The sequence below is a fragment of the Orycteropus afer genome, unplaced genomic scaffold, assembly GCF_000298275.1.
Source record: "Orycteropus afer afer isolate SDZICR_OR568_19922 unplaced genomic scaffold, OryAfe1.0 scaffold00100, whole genome shotgun sequence".
Classification (NCBI taxonomy): Eukaryota; Metazoa; Chordata; class Mammalia; order Tubulidentata; family Orycteropodidae; genus Orycteropus; species Orycteropus afer.
The window spans coordinates 5448966-5475250 of record NW_006921687.1 but is presented as its reverse complement, the minus strand read 5'-3'; the positions used below and the strand labels follow the sequence as shown (position 1 = coordinate 5475250).

General features: G+C 38.0%; 1 protein-coding gene across 1 annotated transcript in view; it reads left to right on the top strand.

Moving 5' to 3' along the window:
* Window positions 1-26285, top strand: part of BICD1 (BICD cargo adaptor 1) — a 332377-nt gene that overhangs the window by 289486 nt on the left and 16606 nt on the right. Inside the window, exons 6-9 of the mRNA XM_042781286.1 lie at window positions 7694-7845; window positions 13201-13518; window positions 14469-14662; window positions 22922-22930. Coding sequence (XP_042637220.1) covers window positions 7694-7845; window positions 13201-13518; window positions 14469-14662; window positions 22922-22930 — 673 coding nt within the window. The remainder of the gene's footprint in view (window positions 1-7693; window positions 7846-13200; window positions 13519-14468; window positions 14663-22921; window positions 22931-26285) is intronic.

Genomic DNA, 26285 nt, shown 5'->3' with positions numbered 1-26285 from the left:
ATTCCTTATCAGAGAGTTCCAATGCTGCTTCTTCCTCAGGGATGTGTTCTGGGTCTGTATCCTGCTCCCTTGTTTCTACCACTTTATCCCGCTTCTTTGTGTGGTCTGTTGTTTCCGAGGCATCGTGACATTGTTGTATTTAGATCTCTTTTAACTGTTTGTGAAGAGCAGCCAAGGATGGTTCAGGCTCTTCTTGGTGGTCTTTTATTGTTGGCCTTTTCAGTCTTGCAGGCCCCGAGTGTCCTTGGGGTTGCTGGAAAGCAGAACATGTTCTTAATCCCCAGAAATCTGCAAGAGCTCTGTCTCTTTGAATATCCAAAATAGTCAAGCCGCTTTTTAAACCTTCAAAATGGCGGTGTCCTCCGGACTGGCAAAAGTCCACAGCTCAGCCCACCTTTCTCTTCACCTTCTCCGTTTGTTCCCCAGCCACCGTGCACAGTCCTCCTTGTAGTTCCTGGCTAGCAGGGTGATTTTTAGGTTAATTCTTAGGTCCTACCACCACTCGGGAATCTCCAAGCCGTGTTGTCTGTGCCGTCAGTGTCGCTCAGGTCACTGCCAGACTGCAGCTCCATGTGTCTCCTTTTTTGGTATTTTCACACAAATTCTTCTGCTAGTTGGGGTTTAGTCCACTTTTGTATCCTTCCCTTCAAGGCTCAGGGGTCCAAGATTATCTTCTGTGTCTGTGTTAATTGATTTCCCTTTTCTTTGTTGAAGAGGGTTTGTGCAGTCCTTCTGCCTAGTCCGCCATCTTGCCGAAACTCCTCCCTTTTTTCTTTACAAATGACTACCTCTTGGTCTATGTACAGGTTGTTGATGAGCACAATGAAGTGTTCTAGAATTTCCATTCTTAGCAGTGTTATCCATAATTTGTTATGATCCACACAGTCAAATGCCTTGGCATAGTCAATAAAATACAGATAAACCATTCAGAAAGGGATCAAAATTAGAGATCCTAGATAGAGAGGGAGAAAAATATAGACCAAAATTCAAAAATGACCAGGATTACTGATCAGATAGAGACTGGTGAAACCCCTAAAGCTATGGCCCCAAATCACCCTCAGGCCTGGATTTGGATTTACTTCTGTGACCCAACTCTAAACCAAACAATGGACAGGTCTGTGACTTGAACAACCACAAACCAGGGAGATGCACTCCTTAGAACAGTCGACCATGAGAGATCAGAAGGACAGCATTTGCACAGGGAGAAAACTAGGCAGATAGGAAAGCATAGATGATAAGTCACGGGGAAAAGGTAACCATGGAGAGGAGGAGGGAGGGGGAGCTGTTATAGTGTGGGGATTATAATCAGTGTTGTGAAACAAGATATGCATGAACTGTTGAATGTAAAATGAATCTGCTTTGTAAAATTGGTAGCTCTAGTGGCGTAGTACCTAAGGCATTTAACTACTAACCAGAAGGCTGGCAGTTCAAACCCATCAGCCAATCCTCAGAGGGAAGGTTGAGCAATCTACTTCTGTAGTGATACCACCTCAAGAAACCCAAGGAGGGGTCACTGTGAGTCAGATCCTACTCAAGGGCAGTGAGTTTGTTTTTGTTTTTGTAAAATTGTACCCAAATCACAATAAAAAGTTTTAAAAGAAAGAAAGAAATCACAGGTAACATCTTTCTTGTATTCTTTTCTTTCAGCCAAAATCCATCTGACACTAGCAATGATATATGAATACAGCTTGAATTTCTGGTAGTTCCCTGTCAGTATACTGCTATAACCATTTTTTGAATTATCTTCAGCACAATTTTACTTGTGTGTGATATTAATGGTATTGTTCAATAATTTCTGCATTCTGTTGGATCAACATTCTTTGGAATGGGCAGAGATATGGTTCTCTTCCAGTCAGTTGGCCAGGTAGCTATCTTCCAAATTTCTTGGCATAAACAAATGGGTGACTCCAGTGCTGCATCCATTTATTGAAACATTTCAATGGGTATTCCATCCATTCCTGGAGATTTTTTTTTTTTTTTTTTTGCCAATTCCTTCAGTGCAGCTTGAACTTCTTCCTTCAGTACTATTGGTTCTTGATCATATGCTACCTCCTGAAATGTTTGAACATTGACCAATTCTTTCGATACAGTGACTCTGTATATTCCTTCCCTCTTCTTTTGATGCTTCCTGCATCATTCAATATTTTGCCTGTAGAATCTTTCAATATTGCAACTGTTGTTATTGGTAGGTGCCATCGAGTTGGCTCCAACTTATAGCGACCCTGTGTATGACAGAATGAAACACTGCCTGGTCATGTGCCATCCTCACAATCCTTGCTATACTTGAGCTCATCGTTGCAGCCACTGTGTCAATCCATCTCGTGGAGGGTCTTCTCCTTTTTCGCTGACCATCCACTTTACAAAGCATGATATCCTTCTCCAGGGAATGGTCCCTTCCAACAATATGATCAAAGTAAGTGAGATGAAGTCTGGCCATTCTCACTTCCAAGGAACATGGTGGCTGCACTTCTTCCAGGACAGATTTGTTTGTTCTGGCATTCCCTGGTACTTTCAGTATTCTTTACCAACACAACAACTCAAAATCATCAACTCTTCGATCTTCCTTAATCATTGTCCAGCTTTCACATGCATATGAGGCAATTGAAAATACTGTAGCTTGGGTTAGGTGAGCCTTAGTCTTCAAAGTGACATCTTTGCTCTTCAGCATTTTAAAGAAGTCCTTTGCAGTAGATTTGCCCAGTGCAGTATGAAGTCTGATTTCTTGACTGCTGCTTCCATAGGTGTTGATTGTGGATCCAGTATTGCAACTAGAGGCTTGAATTTCTTCTTCAGTTTTTTCAGCTTGAGGAATACTGAGTATGCTCTTCCATTTTGATTTTCTAACTCCAGGTCTTTGCACATTTCATTATAATTCTTAATCTTCTGGAGATACTCTTCGAAATCTTCTATTCAAGAGCAAGTTTCATTCCCTTCTGACATTCATTTGGCCTTTTCTTTTTTTCTTTCCTGACTTTTTAATGACCTTTCACTTTTTTCATGTATGATGTCATCCCACAACTCTTCTGGTCTTTCGTCATTAGTGTTCAATACATCATATCTCTTCTTGAGATGGTGTCTCTATTCAGATGAGATATACTCAAGCTCATATTTTGGCTCTTGTGGACTAGGTCCATAAAAATGCCAAAGTACTTAACTGATACAGAGGTATAGATAAGCATAGTTGATCAGCCAAGAGAGAATAATTCAGAAATAAGCTTTCATTGATTATATAGTTCATGAAGTCTACTAAGTAGTGATGCAAAGATAAGGGACTTATGGGGTGACCATGAGTTGGAATTGATTCCATGGCAACTAACAACAACAACAATCTAGTAGGAGAAGTCTGAGAATAACATAAGCAGGTAAGCACTGGGCCATTAACTGAGAGGTTGGCAGTTCTTTTTATGTTTCTTTAACTTTTTATGATTTGGGTGAAATTTTACAAAGCAGATTCATTGTACATTCAATAGTTCATATTTTGTTTAGTGATACTGTTTACATTCTCCACAATGTAACATCTCACCTCCCACTTCCTCCCTGTAGTGTCCTTTCCCTATGTTTAATGCCTATGCATTCATGCCTCCCTACACTTCTCCCTATGCAAATGCTGCCCTTCTGATCTCCCATGGTTGGTTGGTCTAAGGAGTGCATATCCCTAGTGCAGATGTTCAGTGTAGGCCTATCTGTTGTTTGGCTGAGAGTTAAGCCACAGAAGTGAGATCATTTCCAGACCCAAAGGGTGACTTGAGGCCATAGTCTCAGGTATTTTGCCAGTCTGTATCAGACCAGTAAACATAGTCTTTTTAATGATTTTGAGTTTTGTTCCATGTTCTTCTCCCACTCTATACAGGATCCCCAGTTTTGAGCCCTTTCTTAGTGGTTTGCATTGGTAGCCAGGCACCGTCTAGTTTGAGGTTCTCATGGTCCATTAGACTTTTGGACTGACTGTTTCCATGCATCTTTGATTTTCTTCACTCTTTGCTCTGGACAAGGAGAGACAATTGTTGCCACTTAGATGGCCGCTTGCAAGCTTTTAAAAGACCCCAAATGCTCATCGTAGGTTGGTAGATCTAATTCACTCAGAGGTGCCACAGAACTAACCTGATCATTGACTTCCCAAAGGTCACAGCCATTGAAAACTCTATTAAATTCATTTCTACTTTGAAACATGTGGCGTCACAGTGAGTCACAATCAACTCATGGGCACTAGTTGGGTTTGATTTTTGTTTAATGGAGTAGGAAGTCAATAATTTAGAGGACAGGATATAACAAGGACTTTAGAAAGGTATAAACAGTGCCATAGAAGTGCAGAGTAGGCCAAAGCATTTCTGGCTGAATTCTTATTTTCACAGTGTTTATGTTATCACTTGCATTACGTTAGCACCACATACCTAATGTGTTCGGTAAATTAAGTGCAAATGCATTTCTAAATACGCATTTGACATGTACTTTAATGGTGTTGGGTTTGTCACTGTGATGTTTATATGCCATTAAAAGCTCCAAGTATCTATATGGCACCCATTATATTAGACATTGTAGAACATCTAATCTTAAGGCTAAGGTGAGAATTCTGTAATATAAGGAATAAAGAATCTTCCTGTTTTAAAAGTGGCATTTTACATTCTCTACAAATCTTTTGAATAATTTTTGGATCATTTGTATAGACTTATGATGAAATAATAAAGATTTATGAAACACCAACTATGTACTGAACCATGCTAGATGCTGAAGACTCAAAAGAGGTGCTCATAGCTCAATGGGGTATCAGAATATAGACAAATAATTACTGTTCAAGGTTATACATGCTGTAATCCAAGTTATGCTTTCCGAAACCAGTTGGCGTCAAGGCAATTCCAACTCATTGTAATCCTGTATAAGTCAGAATAGAACTGTGCCCACTATGGTTATCCATGGCTGAGTTTTCAGAAGTAGGTCACCAGGCCTTTCTTCCAAGGCATCTCTGGGTAAACGGAAACCTCCAATCTTTTGGTTAGCAGCCATGTGCATTAACTGTTTGTATCATCCAGGGACTTCTTCCCTCTAGAGGAAATGGAAAAGACTACACAGAAGCAGTTTTAATTGAGTTGATTCTTAAAGGATGAGGGTTGTTTTCTAGAAGAAGAGGAGATAATTCCAGATGGAAGGAATGGAGAAGCACAGGGAATGGTTGTGAAAATCTCAATGGTTGGAGAAAATATTCTTTATTTACAAAGTCAATTTGGGGAGCACATGGGTAATGTGGCCAGTGCAGATAGGTTATGTTGTTGTTGTTGTTATTATGTGCCGTCGAGTCAGCCCTGACTCATAGCGACCCCTCCTTGGGTTTCCGAGGCAGTATCACTACGGAAGTAGGATTGCCCAACCTTCCTTCCGAGGAGTGGCTGGTGGGTTTGAACCGCCAGCCTTCTGGTTAGCAGTCAAGTGCCTTAGCCACTACGCTACCAGAGCTCAGATAGGTTATAGGTACTTGAAATTTCTTAACCTCTGACGACGCTTAGCACAGCCTGTGGACAAGTAAAACTACAAACAAAGCTGAGTCCTTTTGGGTACTTTTCACAAATAATAGAATGAGTTTGTCCTTCCACTTCAGATCTTGCTCCTGCCATTCTCCATGTGGCTCTGTTTGCTTACATTTTTTTTACATATTTACTTTGACAGCTTAAGCTCCATTATCTGTTCTAGTTTATAAATATGTGTCTAAACTTTTTAAAAACTTAACTCTCTTGTTGTTTTCAAGGTCATTTTCTGTATTCTAAACAATTTCCTGACTCTATATAATATTTCTAAAATTTCACTATAGAATGTGCTAAAATATTCTATAAGTAACTTCTCATTTTAATCTGAGCTTAATCTAAATTAGTAAGAAACTTCTTTGAAATCAAAACAATAAACTATCACCCCAACCTTGTTTTAATTAAAAAATGATCTATCTCTGTAAGAGTCAGTGCTTTGCATAAAAATGTTGAACCTGCTCATTTCCAGCACAAAGGAAATATGAAAGACCAGGCTGTTCTTCCTAGGAAATTCCATTAGGAATGGATTGATTTATTTTTCATAAAAAATGGACTTTTTCTTTACAGTGAATATATTTATATAAATACCCTGTAGGTTTATAGTTTGTAATAATGGTGTGTTTGTATTTTGGCTTCATTATGCATACAGTGTGCCATATACCGAAGGGCATGCCTTAAGCACATTTTGGTTTCATGCACTATTTCATTCAGCCTTTTTTTGTGTATGTACTTCTTTTATGTCCTAAGCTAGATTTGATATTTTATTTTTTGCTTTTTTTTAATCATCAAGCAACATGTTTGTTAGGACTGATGCACAGTCTTTTCTTTCTTTTTTTTTTTTTAATAGAGAAAAATTACAATGTATTCAAGTTAAAGTTTTTGAATAATCTTTCTACATTTGAGACATCAAGGTGTGAAACGTAAGACCAGGCTAGTTCTTGATTTGAAGCTATATCAATTCCAAGAATTTAAACATGGCCAGATCCCAAATTCAAACAAATATTTTAACTCATTCAACATTTTGGAATCTGTTTTCATGGAGATTGTGACAAATTAAATTTGATTTTATTTCATTGTTTTGAAGAAGTTATATGCAAAGACTAAGAAAATAGTTGATTCATTGTAGATTTTTTCCTTGCAAATACAGTTATGTAGATTTATAGTTTGTCAAGGAAGATGGGGCAATCTACTTCCATAGTGATACTGCCTCGGAAATCCAAGGGAGGGGTCGCTATGAGTCAGGTCCGACTTGACGGCACATAACAACAACAACAATATAGTCCTGTTACAGGTTGTAATGGTCTTTGTTTTTACTCTTTATGTTTCTAGCCCACAGAGCATACGTGGCACGAGAATATCTGAGTTCATGGTCACGGCCAGGGCCTGGGGTGAGGAAAGAGTGGGCAAAAAATGCTTAAAGAGTACATGGTTTTCTTTTGGGGTGATGAAAATGTTTGGAATTCAATAGACATGGTAGTTTCCCAATGTTATGAACATATTAAATGCCCTGAATTATTTTCTTTGAAATGGTTACTTTTATGTTATGTGAATTTTACTCCATTTTTTAGAAAAGGAAGGTTCTAACGTGCTTCTTCAGGAGCTCTGGTGGTGTAGTGCCTAAGGCATTTGACTGCTAACCAGAAGGCTGGTGGTTCAAACCCACCAGCCACTCCTCAGAAGGAAGGTTACGCAATCTATTTCTGTAGTGATACTACCTTGGAAACCCAAGGAGGGGTCACTATGAGTCCGATCCAACTCAACAGCAGTGAGTTTGGTGGGGTTTTTTTAACGTGCTTCTTCACTAACTTCTCCTTGGTATCTCCTTGTATAAAGTTAAAAGCCTTTCATTTTGGCTCCCTCCATATCATAAAATCCCACACCCTCATAAACCTGCATTAAAATAATTACTGAGCTACATCCATTCCCTTAGTTCCTGACCCTGCCTCTGCTCATAACTGGTTTTTATGAAAATTTAACAACATTACGAATTTGCAATGCATTTAGACTTTAAAGAAAAACTGCCCTGTATCCAAAGTATGTATATACATTTATATAAAATTTAACCTGATCGATGCGACTCTCCACTTATAAAAGAAATTGATAGACCCTCCATGAAGAAATCTGTAGAATCTAAAATCCTGATGGAAAATTGTATAAGTATTATGATTTTTCTACTTCAGACAGCTGAGGTGGCATTAGCTAATCTCAAGAATAAATATGAAAATGAAAAAGCAATGGTGACTGAAACTATGACGAAACTCAGAAATGAATTGAAGGCTTTGAAGGAAGATGCAGCAACTTTCTCCTCCCTGAGAGCAATGTTTGCAACAAGGTAACAATTTTTTCTTGCTAACATTGGGTGTTGTATAGGGGGAACTTTCAAATTCTTTATGTATATTGAGTGACTTGATGTGTTATTTAGAAGGATAACGTATGAAGAAAATACATGAGGTTCCACTGTGACAAATCAAAGATAAAACATTTTATGCTGTTTTTCCAGAGCCCCCTACTGGACACACTTGATCAAGCAATTCTTTTACATGGAAATATTTTTACTTGGAAGGTGTCTATGTGTTAGAACAACAGAAAAGCTTCCAATAAGGAAAAAAGAAAACACTTTTTAAAATAGCTAAATATTATATTATCACCACTAAAACTTAAATTATAATTTCTAAAATGTAACTATATATACCACCAAAATGTGCACATTGTCCAACTCATTACTAGTTATTACTCCCCCACCAGTTTCATCATGAAGCACCACTATATTTTGATTTTAAACTTGAAGTGATTGTTACGAAACTAGTGCTTTGAAGGTTTAAAAGCCTCAGATTTTAAATGTACTGTTGGAATTCCTTTTTTTTTTTTCTGTCGTATTTTAGAGCTCTCTCCCCCGACCCCAGTGAAAACTATTTTGTATCATGCAAACATTGGTACAAAACTTACAAAGCATAACTGTGACTCTACTTGCAGATGCAATGAATAAGGTATAGCTAGCTGATGTAAAAAAAAAAAAAAAAAAACGACTTTATATGTCCTCAAAGTGTTGAACACTACCCTCACCCCAAATCCCAGAACTTAACAACTGTGGAAGGAGTGAAAAACCAAGTCTTTAACATAGTTTTCCAAGTTTGTCTCCCAGCTTCTCAGACATATTCCTTCGGGGTGAAGGAGAGGAAGTGCAGAGTCACAGTGTCTATTCAAGGATTCCCTTGGTGCGGTTTCCTGGAGCACTTGAGGAGAAAGACTGAATTTGTCCCCTGCTCTCAGGTCACTCTATTCCTGTCGCTCCTTTGAATGCTGATGCTGCTCCCTGTGGTCTCCTGCCCTTTGTTGAGACCCTGAGCACTGCTCTTCATGACCTCTGGAAGTCCCCATCTCAGCCCTCACTGGCTTCAGGCTCCAACTACATCCTCATCTCGGTCTCAGCAGCTGTTGTCACCTGCCCTGACAAGAAGGTCACCAACTCAAAGCTCCTTGGTTCCAGCTTCGGCAGATTTTATTCATTGTGTACATTCCTATGAAGTTGCTGAAGTCACTGCACTGCCTGTGAAATGGGAACTTTCCAGTCTGCATTGGGTGCACCATGTCACAGAGTTCATTTCTGACTCCAGCACACTCCTCCCATGAGCAGCCCTGTCCCCACCATGATCCCCTCATGTACATCAGTGCCCTCTGACTGCCAAGTGAGGACTATGTCCCCAAGAAATCCTATCTTTAGTTTTTTTTGTTTTTGTTTTTTTTTAAAAAAAAAACCCACTCTGTCGAGCTTTCCTTATTTATTAGGAGAGAAAAGGCTCAAGCTCATACTTATGATTGAATCTCTTAGAGATGGTAGTGAAGAGTCTGCATGGCCAAATGACCACAGGAGTGTGGAGGAACTGGAGGGAGCTGGTTTCTGGGTCTCAGAGCACACTAGAATTTGAGGAATAGAATATTATACTTCTGGCTATTATGGGGGCACAAAGTTCCCCTCTTTTGATGAAAGAGTCAATTGGTATTACATGTAGAATGAAGAAAATAAACTTTCTTTTTGAGAAGAAAGTTTTTTAAAAAAATTAAAGAGATATTTAAAGTCTTAATCTGGTTTACATAAAAATCATTACCTCCAAATAGCATATTTTCAAAGATAATTGATTTTTTGGGTACGGTCACTGCCTTACTCCATAGTATTTAAAAAATATTGTTGTCTGACCAAATAAGATAAATTCAGGATCTCGAAATTCACATTTTATTTTATTATGCCCTGCACTTGACTGCTAACCAGAAGGCTGGCCGTTCACTTCCGTGGTGATATTGCCTTGGCAACCCAAGGAGGGGTCGCTATGGGTCGGGATGACTCGACGGCATATAACAACCACAACAATGCTTTTTCTTATGATGCACATATTGCCCCCATGCTTCTTGACAGTCAAGGTTAAAAATAAAAATAGGAACCCATCTGTATCTCAAAATGCTTCACTACAGAGCCTGTCCACTTTTCTTTTCTTCCCTATTTTTATTGTGATTTGGGTAAAAGTTTACAAGACAAATTGTTTTTCCATTCAGCAATCCATACACATTCTGTTTTGTGATATTTACTGCAGTCTCCACACTGTAACAGCATTCTGCCCACTTTCTCTTTATGCCCACTCCTCTCCTTCATTCTTTCTTCCCATTCCGTCCCACCTTCCTAGCTATATCTCTAGGCAAATGCTGTTCACTTGATTTCATATGCTTAATTGTTGTAATGAGTGCATACCCTCCTGATACTACTTTTCACCTTATAGCTCTTCCTATTGTTTGGCTGCCAGTTGAGTCACAGGGGTTAAGTTCAGTTCCTAGCTTGAAGGGTATCTAAAGGCCATAGTCTCAGGGGTTCCATCAGTAACCATTGTCTTTTTTATGATTTTGAGTTTTGTTCCACATTTCCCCCCACTCTATCCAGGACCTCTTACTGTGATCCCTTTCAGAGCTGTCAGCAGTAGTAGCCAGGTACCGTCTCATTCTGGTCTCAGGGTCCTAGAGGCTGGAGTCCACATGCTCCATTAGTTCCTTGCACTAATTGTTTCCTGTGTCTTTGATTTCCTTCACTCTTCTTTGCTCCAGATGGGGAAGAAAATAACTTCACTTTAAATGGCCACTCACAAGCTTTTAAGACCTCAGTCACTACCACCAAAGTAAGGTGTAAGACATTATCTTTGTGGACTATGTTATGCCAATTGACCTTAATGTCCACAGAGAGTATGGTCCTGATCCTTCATACCCAGCGACTCAGTCCCTCAGGGTGTTTGCTTATGACTAAGACATTTTCATAATGCTGTCCCCTGTATGCTCTACTACATTAATGGGTATATTTGCTGCACATATAAATATATAGGTAGAGATAGCCTCTGTCAAATGTAGCCCCATTTGCCCTCCAACCCCTGTTTAGCTTGAGTGTCCAACTATGCATCCACTCCTAAATTATTGTTAATACTATTACTGCAGGATTGTGTATGTAATAATACTCACTTTTGTTGCTTTTAACGCTCTTGCTCCTTCCTGTCTCTTCCACGGCCTTGATTGTTTTGTGCTGACCTTCCCCTTATTATACATGGCCTTTCCCTTCACCCAGGTTAATATGTGTCTACTCTCTAGTTGGTGATTGTTCCTCTCCCCTTCCACCCCAGTAACCTTCAGAGGACAATTATTTCTGTGTGTAAATGTTTTCTTAACTTTTTACTATAGTGGTCTTATATAATAATTGTCCTTTATTGATTGACTATTTTCACTCAGCATAATGACCTCTAAGTTCATCCATGTTATGAGGTGTTTTGCAGATTCGTCGGTATTCCTTAATGTTGCATGGTATTCCATTGTGTGCAAGTACCATAGTTTGTTTATCCATCCATCTATTGATGGGCATTTAGGTTGTTTCCATATTTTTGATAATTGTGAATAGTGCTGCAGTGAACACGGATGTGCATATATCTGTTTGTGTCATGGCTCTTTTTTCTTTAGGATATATACCCAATAGTGAGATTGCAGAATCATCTGATATTTTTATTTCCAACTTCTTAAGGAAGCACTTTGCACAGTAGTTGTACCGTTTTACAGTCCCACTAGCAGTGTTTGAGTGTTTCAGTCTCTCAACACTCCCACCAGCATTTGTTGTTTTCTGTTTTTTGAACTTTGCTATTAATACTGAGGTGAGAGGATATGTTGTTGTTTTGATTTGCATCTCTCTAATGGCTGATGATCACAAGCATGGGTTTGTTAGCTGCCTGATATCTTTGGTGAAGTGTCTGTTCACGTCCTCTGTCCATTTTTTAATTGGATTGCTTTGTCTTTTTTTGTTGAGGTATGGAAGTTTTCTATAAATTTTGGAGATAAGTCCCTAGTCTGTTATGTTGTTGCCAATTTTTTTTTCCACAGTCTGTCAGTTCTCTTTTTACTCTTTTGACAAAGTGTTTTGAGGCACATAAATTAAAATCTATATTAATTTTCACGAGTCCCAGTCATCAGTTTGTCTTCTGCTGTTCATACATTTTTAGTTATGTTTAATAGTGTATTTATGCCAGGTATTAAGGCCCCTAAGTTTCTATCTGCTTTCACTTAATTTTTTTTTCTTTAAAATTCCCCAGGGCTTGTGCTAATATCAAAGTTTGCACAATCCATCTTTGATAATTCCATAAAGTCATGAGCCATCTGCTGGTGCATGAAGAATACTTGTTACTAATACCTTAGTGGATAAATAAACTCAGAGAAAAATTCAGAGTGAGCTTTTGTCCCACCCCTCTTCCTCCTCCCAGATGTGTATGTGCTCAGATTTTATGTTTGGTGGGCTAAAAGATCTTTGAGTTGTCTGCCTGCTGCAGCAGAAGTATCCAGCAAGAATAAAGATGTTCCTGACAGTCTTGTATGTCCAAACCCCGTGTAAATGTTGGTTTTCTTTGACAACCCATGGCCTTATTGTCTGGATGAGAAATCTGAAAACGTTTAGGTTTCTAAATCAGGCTAATCAGCCATGTTGAAAACAGTGGCAGCTGTGATCTGTAGCATATTAAAATACCTGCAACTGTAGGTAAGGAGGGAATGATTCCTTCATGAACATTATTCTTCAGGATGCCACCAAAACCAAACTGACTCTGTTACCAGTGAATTGGTTCTGACGCATGATGACCCCATGTGCTACGGAGTAGGACTGCTCCATAGTGTTTTCTTCACAGGAACAGATCACCAGGCCTTTATTCCGACATCTCTGGGTGGGTTCACACTGCTAACCTTTATGTTAGTGGTTGAGTGTAAACCACTTACACCACTCAGGGATATCTTCTGTATGCCACGGACATAGCCTATAAGAAACTTGTCACATTTCTCCAAAAAATGCCATGATATGCAATAGAAAGAGCCTTTCTACAACACATCTAAGGCACTGTGGAGACTTGACTTTGCTGTGCATTCTTCTGTCACTACAGAACGGATCTTGGGGGTTAAGATACCACCCGTGAAAATATTCTCATGTGTACTCCATTGTGTGTGCCATCATTTATTGCACCTACTCTACTGGTTCCAGTTTTCCACCATAATAGGTTGTTTCCGGTCTGCTTCTGGGATAACAAGTCATCTAATATCTTAATACTAGTAACATTTGTAACTTTAACGTAAGTTCCAAAGTCAACTTCACCAAGATTGTTTCTTGACCATATTTCCTTTTTGGTTCCAGATGTGATGAATATGTCACACAGCTGGATGAGATGCAGAGACAGTTAGCTGCTGCAGAGGATGAGAAGAAGACTCTAAACACTTTGTTACAAATGGCTATCCAGCAAAAACTCGCCCTGACCCAGCGGCTGGAGGACTTAGAGTTTGACCATGAGCAGTCCCGACGCAGCAAAGGCAAACTTGGAAAGAGCAAGATCGGCAGCCCTAAAGTAAGTGGGGAGGCATCAGTCACCGTGCCCACCATAGACACTTACCTCCTGCATAGGCAGGGCCCACAGACACCCAACATTCGGGTCTGCAGTGGCACTCAGAGGAAAAGGTATGCATGCAACGATCTTCATAGTATGGTGCAATGGCCAGATGTTAGTTAACTGCAAAAATTAATGTGTTCTTATTGTGGAGAATGGAGGAGGGGAAGGAAAAGGATAAAATGGGAGCTGGGTATATGGACTTTGCTAATGTTGATCTTCCCAGATCAAAACCTTTTGAGAAGTGTGTTTATATATCACCCTCATCCCACCTCTTGATTGACCATAATATAATTTTCAAGTATCTGTCAACATGTTTGCTGCTCTTTCTGTGCATAACTATGCCTCCTCCTTACCTCCAACCCAAAAACTGGTATATAAAAGGTGGAAATTAAGAATGAAGCTGTGTTTTACAAAGGTTACAATTTTAAAGGTCAATGATAATTGTGCTGTTTACTAGCTTCTTGATAGCAGGGCAAGGGTCTGAAAATGTTCTCCTAGGGGAATGTTTGTCCATATTACAAAAACTGATGACTGTCAGAAAGGGGATGTCTATATTTGGGTAAAATGGAGTGGAAGACTTATAGTTCTTTACATAAAAGCAGGTTTTTATATTTGGTGTGTGAATATTGCTCAAAAAAAAAAAAAAACACTTGGAGGGTTTTTAGTGGCAGGATTTTGTGACATTTGGCCAGTGTCCTGGATGTTGAGTTATTTATTTTTAGTTAATGGTGAAGTTTTTATTTTAGGAGCTTTCAGTAAAGAATCAAGTAATACAAGTATTTTCTTTTTACAGTTCAAACTCACTAACTATAATAAGTCTCTTTTCCAGTATCCAAGACAGTTTCCAAATTGGGTGGTATCCTGGTGTGGAAACTGAGAAAATAGAAAAGTCTTGATTTACATGTTTAAAAAAATTAAATGACAATATAAATAATGTTGTCACTGGTGAGGCATTGAAAGGTAATTAAAGTAAAACTTTTTTGTTTCCTATATGTATTTTTCTTGGATCTCCTGCAAGACAATTTTCACCTTCCCTTTGTGATCAGAGCCGTCCCAGGACTTCAGGGGCTTCCTATCTACAGAATTTATTAAGAGTTCCCCCTGATCCCACCTCCACAGAATCATTTCTTCTGAAGGGCCCCCCTTCCATGAGTGAATTCATCCAAGGGCAGCGGCTCAGCAAGGAAAAAAGGTTAACCGTGGCTCCACCAGGTAAACATTTTTTCCTTGGGTGCATGTGATGCAAATGATTAGTTGAACAGACAGCTCTCCCCTTCCTTCCATCCACTCGTGTACCCATCTGCACAGGCTAACTTTGATGACTTATAAATTCCTACAGTTAAAGTAAAAACAAAACAAAAAAAAACACCTCTACACTTAGCTTCCTGTTTCCTTGTTTATTTGCATCCAGATAGTAATTCCTTAGGTGTCTCCAGGGACTTCTTTTGAACAGCCCAGGATGGAAAATGAGAGTTGGAAGGAATGGGATAAGTAAAGGGAGAGTAGCAGCAGGCACAGTGCAGGGCGCACACCTGGACCCAGTTTGCAATTTGGTAGCTGATGGCAAGTCCATTTTGGTCAGATTTTGTCATTTTGTTCATGCCATTATTAATGTAAAGAGAGCCGTCTCTAAAATGCCTTTTGGGCTAATTTCCTTTTGCAGTGACTCAGAATGTCTCCTTAATCAGTATATAGAAAATAAAAGTAAAATCTTTCAAGTGTTTTCACTTTGGAAACATTTAGATTTCAATATAAAATTCTTGTAGTTTGCAAGCCCTTGTTGATTTATGCTTATTAATATGCTCAGAATTTATTTTAGCATTTTCTTTTCTTTTGTACTTTTTTCCTATGAAGAGGCATAAATTGAAAATACGTGACTTCTGGCAAATAAAGACCATCCTTTGGAGAAATTTTTTCATATTAAGTATAGTCAGAAGTGATAGACAACCTAGGAAACGAAATAAACTCAAAGACAGTTATTATTTAACTATTAGAGGGAATGAGAAAGTAAAAATAATTCAAATTAGTTGTCAGCAGTGAAAAACTCAAGATTTCCCATGAGCATCTATCTTTCTGGCATCTTTTGGAAGATTTTGATATCTGGCAGCCCTGGGTCTGCATTCTTGCATGGCAGCAAACCGTTGGAGCCACGTGGTAACTGCTGCTTGGAGACAGGGCAGACTTCCCGGGGTTTGCTGCACTCACTGTCATTCCCTATTACTTTCTATTAGCCTGTTGCACTCATTTCAATTATATTCTGGCCTCTACTGTAGCCTTGTAGTTTGCCACCCTTGCTACAGAAGTTTTTTTTTTTTTTCATTTTAATTTACTATCCTCCTGCCTAAATTACTTTAATTTTACCTTCGTTCCTTTTTGGAAACCTCTGCCTTTGGCTCTGATACTTTCCTTCACTGGTTCATGTGATCAGTCTGCCTATTCTGATTAAAAGATGTGTTGTGGAAACTAATAGCACATGCTCATTGTTTTAAGCATGTTTGAGGAAACTGGTAAAACTGCTGAGTTAAGAGAGTATGATAGCCAAAATGTACACCTGAAAAAAAATCAACAGCTCTGACAGCCGTTTCTGCTTTTCTAAGTCATTTCCTATTGTTTTAGACTCCTTTGGAAAGTGCCTTTAAAGATCCTGTGAATCACCAAAGTGATAATGATTCATCAGGACATCAATTTGGATACCCCAAACCCACTGCCACCTAGTTGATTCTGACTCATAGCCACTCAAAACGTCAGAGTAGTGCTTCCACAAAGGGTTTCCAAGGCTATAGATCTTTATAGAAACAGATTGTCACATCTTTCTCCCATGGGTTTGAACCGCCGACCTTTCAGTTTGCAGCCCAGCACTTGTCCGCTGTGCCACCTTGGATAAAACCCGCAAAAATTTTCTTTTGATGCTTCAACTGGATTTCATAGTACTACCTGCTAGAACTTAGCAAATAAATTGTATGATTAACAAATAACTCCAATTGCATTTTAACAAAAGTGACATGTCAATAAGATTAAAAATTAATAATAAATATTAACAGCAGTCACTGTTTTCATTTTTGCGTATGACCATTTGATCCATGTTCTACATAGTCTTATTTTCGATTTTAAAGGTTGTTGTATCATAACTTTTATTTCAAATGTCATGCCATGAATCACTACTTTCCCTCTTGTCCACTGAGATAGTGTCCCATGATTTGTTAATTATAGAATGCTGTTGTGAACATCCTCATATATTCAGCTTCTGTCTACTCAGTAATTTCTCAAGAGTGAGCATACTGGGTTAACAGTATGAACATGTTTATGCTTTTGTTTTTGTTCCATTTTGATATTGCTGTCTAAAAGGGTATATCAATGCACTAAAAACTTCACAGAACATTTTCCTCATTTTCACACATTCTGATCTTTCTGCTGCTTAGTGCACACCTTTCAGATTTTCTACCTCTATGGTTAGTCAGCTTAGATGAGAGGACCATTCAGTTGTCTTAAGTGCTTTAGTTTTGGAAAACCAGCAGATGTCGCTGGCCTTAGAAATGATTGCTGTCTATAAGATTAGAGCTATAAATAACATGGAATTCAGAATTATCACTAGCCTAGAAAATCACTTTAATGACAACATAACATATTGATAAACTTTATGCTTTAATATTTCTAATCATTTATTTGAAGTTAAAATAATAATAGAAGGAAGTAAAGCTATCATAATAGCCTTATGAATTTTTATCTATATATCTCAGAATCAAGCAGGTTAATTCTTTATTTTCTTTATTATTTTTTTAAATTGTGATTTGGGTGAAAGTTTACAGAGCAAATTCACTTTCCATACAACAGTTCACAAACACTTTGTCACATGACATTGACTACAATCTACCTCAATGCAACAGCTCCCCTCCCACTTCCTCCCCATAGTTACCTCTTCCCTGTGTCCATCCCTCTATCCCCTCCTGCCCCCTGAACTGTCTCCCTGTGCATAAGCAGCCCTTCTATTCTTCTATGATTGTTCCCTCCATGGAGTGTATGTACCTCAGGTAAATGTTCAGCTTATATGCCTGTCTTTTGTTTGGCTGGTAGCCACAGGTGTGGGTTCAATTCCAGACCTGAAGGGCAGCTAGGGGCCATAATCTCAGTGGTTCCAACAGGCTCTATCAGACCAGCCAACCTGGTCCCCCTTTTTTTTTCCAAATGATTTTGAATTTTGTTCCACATTATTCTCCCTCTCTATCCAGGATCTCCTACATAGATTCCCCTCCCAGCGGTTGACAGCGGTAGCTGAGCACCATCTAGTTCTTCTGTCAACCAGGTTAATTCTTAATAAATTCTTAACAAACTGACCCAGCAACATTTTCTAAACAGTCTGGTTAAATGGATTACTGTAGAAACTGACTAACCTCTGTACCAAACTAATTGTGGCTTCTAAAATGACCTGTATTGTTGACAATATATGTTATCTTTTTCTAGGCTGAATTACATTGCGTAAAATATTTTAAACATTATTTATGATGCTTTGACTGTATAAAATGTTTTCATTAAGCTGAGGAAAGGAAATATGCCATATATAATCAGCCCAACGTTCTATACAATAAAACCTACCTTAAACACATGGGAAATAAGATTCTTTTTCTTTTACTCATGAGTTTAATATAAGTTGTTGATTATTATAAAATTTACTGGTGGGTAACTACATATATTAATGATTCTTTTGAAGATGAATTTCCTGTTAATTTATCAGAATTTTTTTGATAAGCACTGCTTTCTAAAACAAATTTGTAATATATCTTTTTAATCATTTTAATTAGTCTAATAAGCACATTTAGAGGTTTTTCTATTGAGTCTCATGTAAGTAATTATGTCAATAAAAATAAAATTAGATTAATTTGGTTTGGATCTTGTGGTTGAGCAATTGAGGAAGATACAAATCTTATACAACAATTTTAAAATCTAAAACATAAAATATTTTTCACAAATATGAGACACTTTCAAATAGATTTCAATTCTATGAGATGTTATGTCCAAATTGTACCTTTTATTAATCCCATCTTGTTAAAGGCACAATTTCTCAATTTCTAGAGAATCAATCCTAGGATGGAGCACTGATTTGCAACTGTAACTCACCCTTTTGGGGGAAATTCTGGCCCTTGCCTCTGCCTTTGGCTCAGCCTCTGCTGCCTCAGCCCCTGACATGCCAGAGCTTCTGGTCATATCTATTTGACTTTCTTGTTCCTGACTTATTCCTACTGTGATCCACAGACTCCACTGTACTCCCACATGCCCATTCATCTTAGTTTTTATGGGTCTGGATTACCAGCTAATCTGAAAGTGCTTACAGCTTTGATGAATTTAAATCAAAATGGACTCTGGTCATCAAGGAGTTTGCAGTCCAGCAGCAGATTGTATATCTTCATAAAATCATTATTTGTAGCCAACGTATTATCTTGCTGCCTCAACCACCTAGGCTTCTACAATAACAATGAAATTTTACCTTTTAATCAATAATTAAAATCAGTCTACCAAAGTATGTAAAAGGAATCCATTTAATTTATAGGAAAGAGATGTCATTTCTGTAGTAAAGGCCTAACTGCAGTGTATATACAGAGTAAGAGATTTCCAACTTGAAGAGCAAGTTTAAGCTTTGTTCTTGAAGTAATAGCCTAAGCAATTTGCTCTTTACACTGTTTTCCTCTGTAGGAGACTTTGCTCTTGGATCTTTTGCTTCTACATATCATTTCAGTTTCCTCCATCTATCTTTCCCTTTCTCCCTCTCTTCCTTCCTCTCTCTCTGCCATGATTACTGAACTAGTGTGAAAGAATGGTAGTATTTTAAAATCTGAAAAGTTTCTGTGATGTTTTAGATTTTGCTGATTTCAGTAATAGCTGACAGGACTGTATTAACCTTCGATGTGTAATCACCCCTTTAGATTAGCAATAGACAAACATATTTATAGTGAAATTTGCCCTTACATTTCGTTATACTCAAAGAGACATTTATTTATGTGTTTGCTGTATTGCAAGCCCTTTGTTTTAAGCATGTACTCAAATCACATTTCTTGCATTATCTCATTTGCTCTTTCACTCATTCTTCAAAATTTACAAAATTTATTGAGCAGCTACTATGTGTCAGGCACTGTTCTTGGCTCTAGGTATCAATGATATTAAAATAAAACATCACCCTTGTTCTTCAACAAATTTATAATCTGGTAAGGATGATAAGTAGGCAACTAAGTAATAACATCAATAGATGTTCTTGGAATAAGGGAAGGAGATAGGGTGATTAGGAACAATCCCCCCAGAAGAGATGTGACTAGGCATGTGGGGAGGAACCTGAAGAGAGAGGGCCAGATTAGTGAGAGCAGACTTTATTCCACGGGAATAGCTCACCATTTCAAGAATGTGATCAGATTTTTCATTTTAAAGGATCACCCTGACAGCAGGGTAGAGAATGGATTGTATGTGGGTAACACCTGAGAAAAAGCAGGTAGAAAAGACTAATGAAATACACAGATGAGAGGTGGTGGAGACTCAGAATCAAACTTAAGGATCTTGGCTGTTTACATGTGTTGGAAGTGAGAGAAGTCTAACTGTATATGAAATCCAATATGTCCTATGTACATACAACCTGCTTTTACTGCCCTTTGCTCCTCATCCTCCCATGTTTTGTATATGGAAGGGGCTCAGTGAGTACTATTTCAACTTTATTCTGAACTATAAGCCTCAGTGATTATTTTCTAAAGCATAATTTTTTCTGTAGATACTTTTCCATTTATATGTGTGTTCCACTTCCCCATCACTGTACTTTCTTGTTCTACAGGCTTCAGTTTTTCAGATAATAAGAGAGAACAGTATTTGGTATCCCTTACCCTAGGGAAGCGGGCACTGCAGTTGCTTGCCTTTGCCATCACCTTGCCCTGACAACCAAAGTGCCATGTGCAGAGAAGAGTTTTAAGATTTGTCCTGGTGGGCAGCTGAGCCTCTATCTCATTGTATTCTAGAGGAAAATGGCCATCCGCCTCTTATGTGCTTTACCTACACTGTTTAGTCTGCCTGCAGCAGTGTATTGTAGTCACTGATTTCCCCTTATTGTGATTACGTAGCAACTGCAGTTATAAACACTCTGGGATGTTACATCCAGACTGTAACTTTCAAAAGAACTTTTCCTGCTTGCAAAGAATATTAAGCAAAAGCCACAATTAAGTACCCAAGCAAACCATTCTCTGTGTTAACCAGCTACATATATATGTATCTCCTGCCTAAATATGTTTAAATGTAAAGGAGAGATTTGAGTGAAAAATATTGAAGGGGCTCCTCCTAGCTCTGAGACTCTCTGATTCTATGAATATAATTGATTCTGTCCATGTTTGGGACTGCAGCTCCACTGTATAGACTCCTGGTTTCTAAATAGACTTACAAGAAATATGTTAAAATACTTCAGCACTATATTTTTCATCAAGGGAAATGAAAATTCTAGTTATCTAATGTATAATAGAACAAGCCCATTAGACAAAGTATCTGTGTGCTGTGGACTGACTACACACACACACACACACACACACACAACCCAATCCACTGCCATCGAGTCAGTTCTAACTCATAGCAACCCCCATTGGGTTTCCAAGGTGGTAAATCTTTACAGAAGTAGATTGCCCCATTTTCCTTCCATGGAGCAGCTGGTGGGTTTGAACCGCTGACCTTCTGGTTAGCAGTCAAATGCCTTAGGCACTGTGCCACCAGAGATCCTTATGATTATAAGGATTATAATCCTTATACAAGGATTATAATTATACAAGGTAGGAAATAGCAGTGTTCTTACAGCATGCTAAAACTTTGATTTCCTCCTCAAAACTGATGGGATTAATGTCTTGATGTGTATGTTTTCACCATAATAAAAGTAAGAAATGAAAGAAAATGAAAAACTGATGGGATTCAGTTTCTAAAAGTATACCTATATTGTTACTCTGGCTATGGAGTCCACTGATTGAATTCAGAAAGGTCTGTAGTGCCCATCAACTCCTCTGAGGCATTAAACATTTTAGACATTTCTAAAAGCTAACCCTGGGTTTAGCAGGTGTCCTGAGCTCTGATCGAGTTGGGCAGGGTCTAAAGAAGCATCCCGAGCTCTGCTGTGAGCCTATCACAAATGACTGTAGTTATAATGCTTATGGGAAGCCCACACTTGCTACTTCCTGTTCCTTCATTTTGAGTGATAGAGTGAAAATACATTTCCATAGCACTTAACACCAGGACTTCTTAAAGTAACCTAGTGATTAGGCTTATCCAGCTAATCAACCAGAAAGGATTCACGGTAGACTATATTCCTTACAGGACAATGAAGCACCTGCCACCCTCTTGAGTTCCTCTTGCACAGCTGTGTGTTGCCTCTTCCACACATCCATCTTCTTAGTTACTGATGCTTGTTCAGTTTTCTTGGCTGTTGCCCTAGTGCATTCTGCCAGAAAGGTGTAAGAGGAAGAGGAAAGGAACAACTGAGAATGGTTGACTTTATTCTTTTCTATTGTTTACTAATAAAAAGGTAAAGTCCTAAAGATGTCATATAACCATTAAATTCTTTATCTTTTCATTGTCACCTCTCAGCCAAAAATAATCAGTCATTGATATACTCTCAATATCACAAAGTTAAACTCTTTATGAACTGTATCTGCAAAGCCAAATTTGTTTTGGCTTTAGTCACTCATTGCTGGACCCCAGAGATTTTTTTTTTTCTTTCTTTTGGTGTGTAGGTGTTTTCCATCCCTTCAGTGTACCTAGCTCCACTAATCAGATCTCCTTCTGAAGGACGGCTTCTAGACCTGGCCTCTCATATAATTGCTTTAGTCAGTGCATGTTCTCCAGAGGTGGACTATGTTAGGTTATTACTCTTAAAATTAATTCTTTAAAAAACACCACTGTAATTTAGGAAAACTGGGATTTAAAGATTTATATGAAAGTATTTTGCAGGATGGTGATCTAGAACAGGGCTATCATTTTAAGTAAACTTTTGGTGGGTAGAATAATTGGAGCCTTTTTTAGGTGAAGGAGACACATTTTCCTCATGTTGAGGACTTTCTTGTGGCTCTGATGTAGATCATCTTGTCCATTGTTTGCTCTAAACTGAGCCCCACCTTCCAATTCTTTATTGCTTAAGATTGTGCTTTACTACAAATAGAAAAATCAGCCTGTGATCACTTTTGATCAATAAGAACTCAACTCAGAAATTTAGAGTAGGAAGAGATACCATTTGTTCTGGTCAGTGGTACCCAGGTCACTGCCACAGATAGCCCAGTGAGGATGCTGCTTTGTCTTAAATATGTACCTCTGGGTTTCTGGGTAATCCTGGCTCCACTGGTAATCATAGGAAGGAATAGAAAACAAGTATAGTGTAGTTGTTTTACTCTATTTATGGTATAAGCCTTATGTAATGAGAATAGAATCAGTTAAACAATTTTTTTTCTCTTTTTATGCACTACTTGACATCAAAAGCAAAAAGAGGTAAGTTGGCTATGTATCTATAGGCAAACCTTATTTCCTTTAATAGACTTTTTTTCCTGAATATCTTTGCTTCCATTAAACTCTATAAATCAAACATTTTAGATTAGGACACTTGTCATTGTAAATCCTTAATCATTTCTTTGAAAAATGAATAACCACCTTCTGTAAACTTGAATTTTAATATTTAATATCTAACATACTGCTTTTCCTTTAACTGAGTTATCTTTATGGTTTGACTTACTTGTAGGACATAATACATTTTTAAATACTTGGTTTTAGTTTTGGGGTTTAGAGTTACTTTCCCAAAAAGTGTGAATTCTGTGCAGGTTATAAGTATTCTTTTCTTTAAAAAAAAAAAAAAAAAAATCCAGGAAAAACTTGCAGATCCATTGCTGTGGAAGAAGATATCATGAACCTCCTGGAATACTTATTAGTGTTGGTTTTTTTTTTTTTTAGATGATAAGAAACAATGAAAAATATTAAGTAAGAAAATCAAACACATTTTGCTGAGTGGTGTCTCATATTCTTGTTTGGCATGTATTTTTATAATTAATCTCTTTAGTAGGCTTTTGGTTTTAATTTGTATAACTTATTTCTCTTTTGTTTCCTTTCAGTTAATTAATCTGACATTTCAAAGGTATAGCTATCTTCATCTGATACATGCTTTACTGACTTTGCTGTGCCAGCTGGTATTGCTCTAGGCAAAGTCATTTCTCATGAAAAGGTTATAATTGGTTGTAAAAACCTAGCGATAAAATGTACTTTTACCTCTTGGTGCCACTGTACTTGGTTACCCTTTGTCCTCCATGGCTTTCTTCACAAGGCTGTTGATCACACACCTGCACACGGGTTTAATTGCACATTGTTCAGATGCAGAAAGTTGACTGTACAGCAGAGCATTTTTATAATTCTCTTTTACAAGATTTGAAATGAAACCAGAGTTTTCTATGAATGTTACTTTGTTTTATCAGCTAGTCATATGATACATATCAGGTCAACAATGGAAGGCCGGGTGAAAGTTTGTCCAATGTGTGATCACTGAAAAGTCTGAAAATACTCCCTTCTTCTCAGCAAGTCCTGCTCTGATTCATCGTTGTTGAAGACAGTTTTAATGCTTGTCACTGAAGTGTGATGAACAATATTCAGTTGTCTTTTATGTGAAGGCAGATCCAGACGTTTTTAAGATTTGTCACCGAGTCTTCATTTTTGTATTATCTGTATTGAAATTTTTTCATGTGTCTCAACAATTCTGTCCTTATTGTCATTGGGAAAATTTGAATGAATGATGATTGTCTTTGACTATCAAAGAATGCAAACAAAAGTGGGATTTGCTGTGCTAAACACTGATGTAAAAATGAGAAGTATATGGTGATATATAAGTTAGAAGATTGAACCCCTGAGAAGTTGGAAATTATGCTGTAGTCTTATATGTGGGTCCTTGCAGAGAAACTAATGTATTAGCAGGATATGCAGTGTGTGTAAGGAGCCCTGGTGGTGCAGTAGATTAAGCACTGGGCTGCTAACTGAAAGGTCAGCAGTTCTCATCTGCCAACTGCTCCACAGGAGAAAGATGAGGCAGTCTGCTTCTGTGAAAAGATTTACGGCCTTTGAAACCCTATGGAACAGTTCTGCTCTGTTCTGTAGGGTCACTATAAGTTGGAATCAACTGGACAGCCATGACTTTGGTTTTGGTTTTGAACAGTATGTTTGGGCGAAAATGGATGAGATAGCCAATTCTTTGTGTTTGATTGTAAAATGCTAAATGTTGTTCCCAGCTATCCATCTTTATCAATGTCACTGTACCATTAAATTCCTGTTAATTTTTTGAGAAATATTTCAGCTTTTCCCCACTACTGTTAATATTTATGTACATGCTTTATCCCCTGCTCTTAGTATTCTTTTTTATATAATATTTCTGTCTCAATTTTTTTCCCTAAATACTCTATACTTCTGGTTTTTCAATATATATGTGTAGGAATCCCTAGGACTATTTTAAATGTTCAAGTTGTTAATATAAAGAAAATGTATTTTGCCGCTTATTTCCATTAACTTTTGTGTTAATTCACTAACACTATTTTGTAGATTTAGTGAGGAATAATTTAGTATTAATGCTATTTGGCACACACTAAATAATGAAAATGCAAAAAACACAATCAAGTATTATATTTTGCTTTTAAAAATTACTTTTAAGATTACTTTATGTATTAAAGTGTTATGACTATCAGAGAAGAATGATTCCAGTAATCATCTACTATCACTAAAATAACTTAAAAACTTTACCAAGCAGCATTTCCTCTTAATTCTGCTGTTAGAAGGATATTCTTAGGATGAGAGGAATGTGTACATTATAAACCATCCCTTTTCCCAGAGAGTTGATCAAATGATGGCATTAATAAAGTAGTAATAGAGAAACAAACTCAGTGATCCTTTAAGGAAGATAGAGTCTGTACATCAGCAAGTACTTTACACCAAATGCAAATTTCTCAACAAACTACTTTGTGGAGACAAATATAAAGCCGAGTCTTCCCTGCTCTCAGGAACCCTGTAGCTTGGCTGAGGAGATTAGACACACTGCAAGGAGAGCAGTTGTCGAAAGGGCTGTGTGTAAGGAATTTTATGATGACAAAAAGGAGTTTAGAGGAAGCAGATGCCTCCTCCTGGGGATGGTCAGAGACAGAAGGTAGGACTTATTTCTGGAGAGTCAGAAGAGAAGAACATTTCAGATTAATGAAATGATAGGAGCAAAGGCTTTTTGAAACAAATTCAGCATATGACCTGTTTTGTCCTTGTGGGTCTTTGTTATTTCATCATTTATTCCACTTCTTGAAGCTAAAGCCTGGAGGTTGGCTTGGCTCTTCCTTTCCCCTTGTCTCTCATGGGGACCAGTTTCTTCAGTGGACTCTAGGCTTGGTGCTTTCACAAACATTCTCTCACCCTGCGGGACTGATGTGCAGCGTACCTGTTCAGCAGATAGAAAAACCGAGGCTCAGGATGGTTAAGGCACTTCTTCATTGTCCCTCAGTTACCAATGGGCAGAGCTGGGATTCAGACACAAAGATCTCTCTGACTGGAATCTAATGCTGAAAGGGAAAAAAGAGAGGAAGGAGAATAGAGAGGAAAACATAGAGACTAGAGGAAAACACTGTCGAAGCATCATTGGGAAATGACAGGAAATTGTTGTGGTGTGCCTGCTATCCATCCCCGTGGATGGTGGGGTGGTTGTGTAAAACCTTCATGTAAGACTTGAGTATATCCGTAAGTATGTCAGTAAGTCACTACAAAGAGCATGTTTGTGCCATTCACAAATATTCAGAACTCCTGAGTTGAGGAACTTTTTATAATTACTCACATTTTC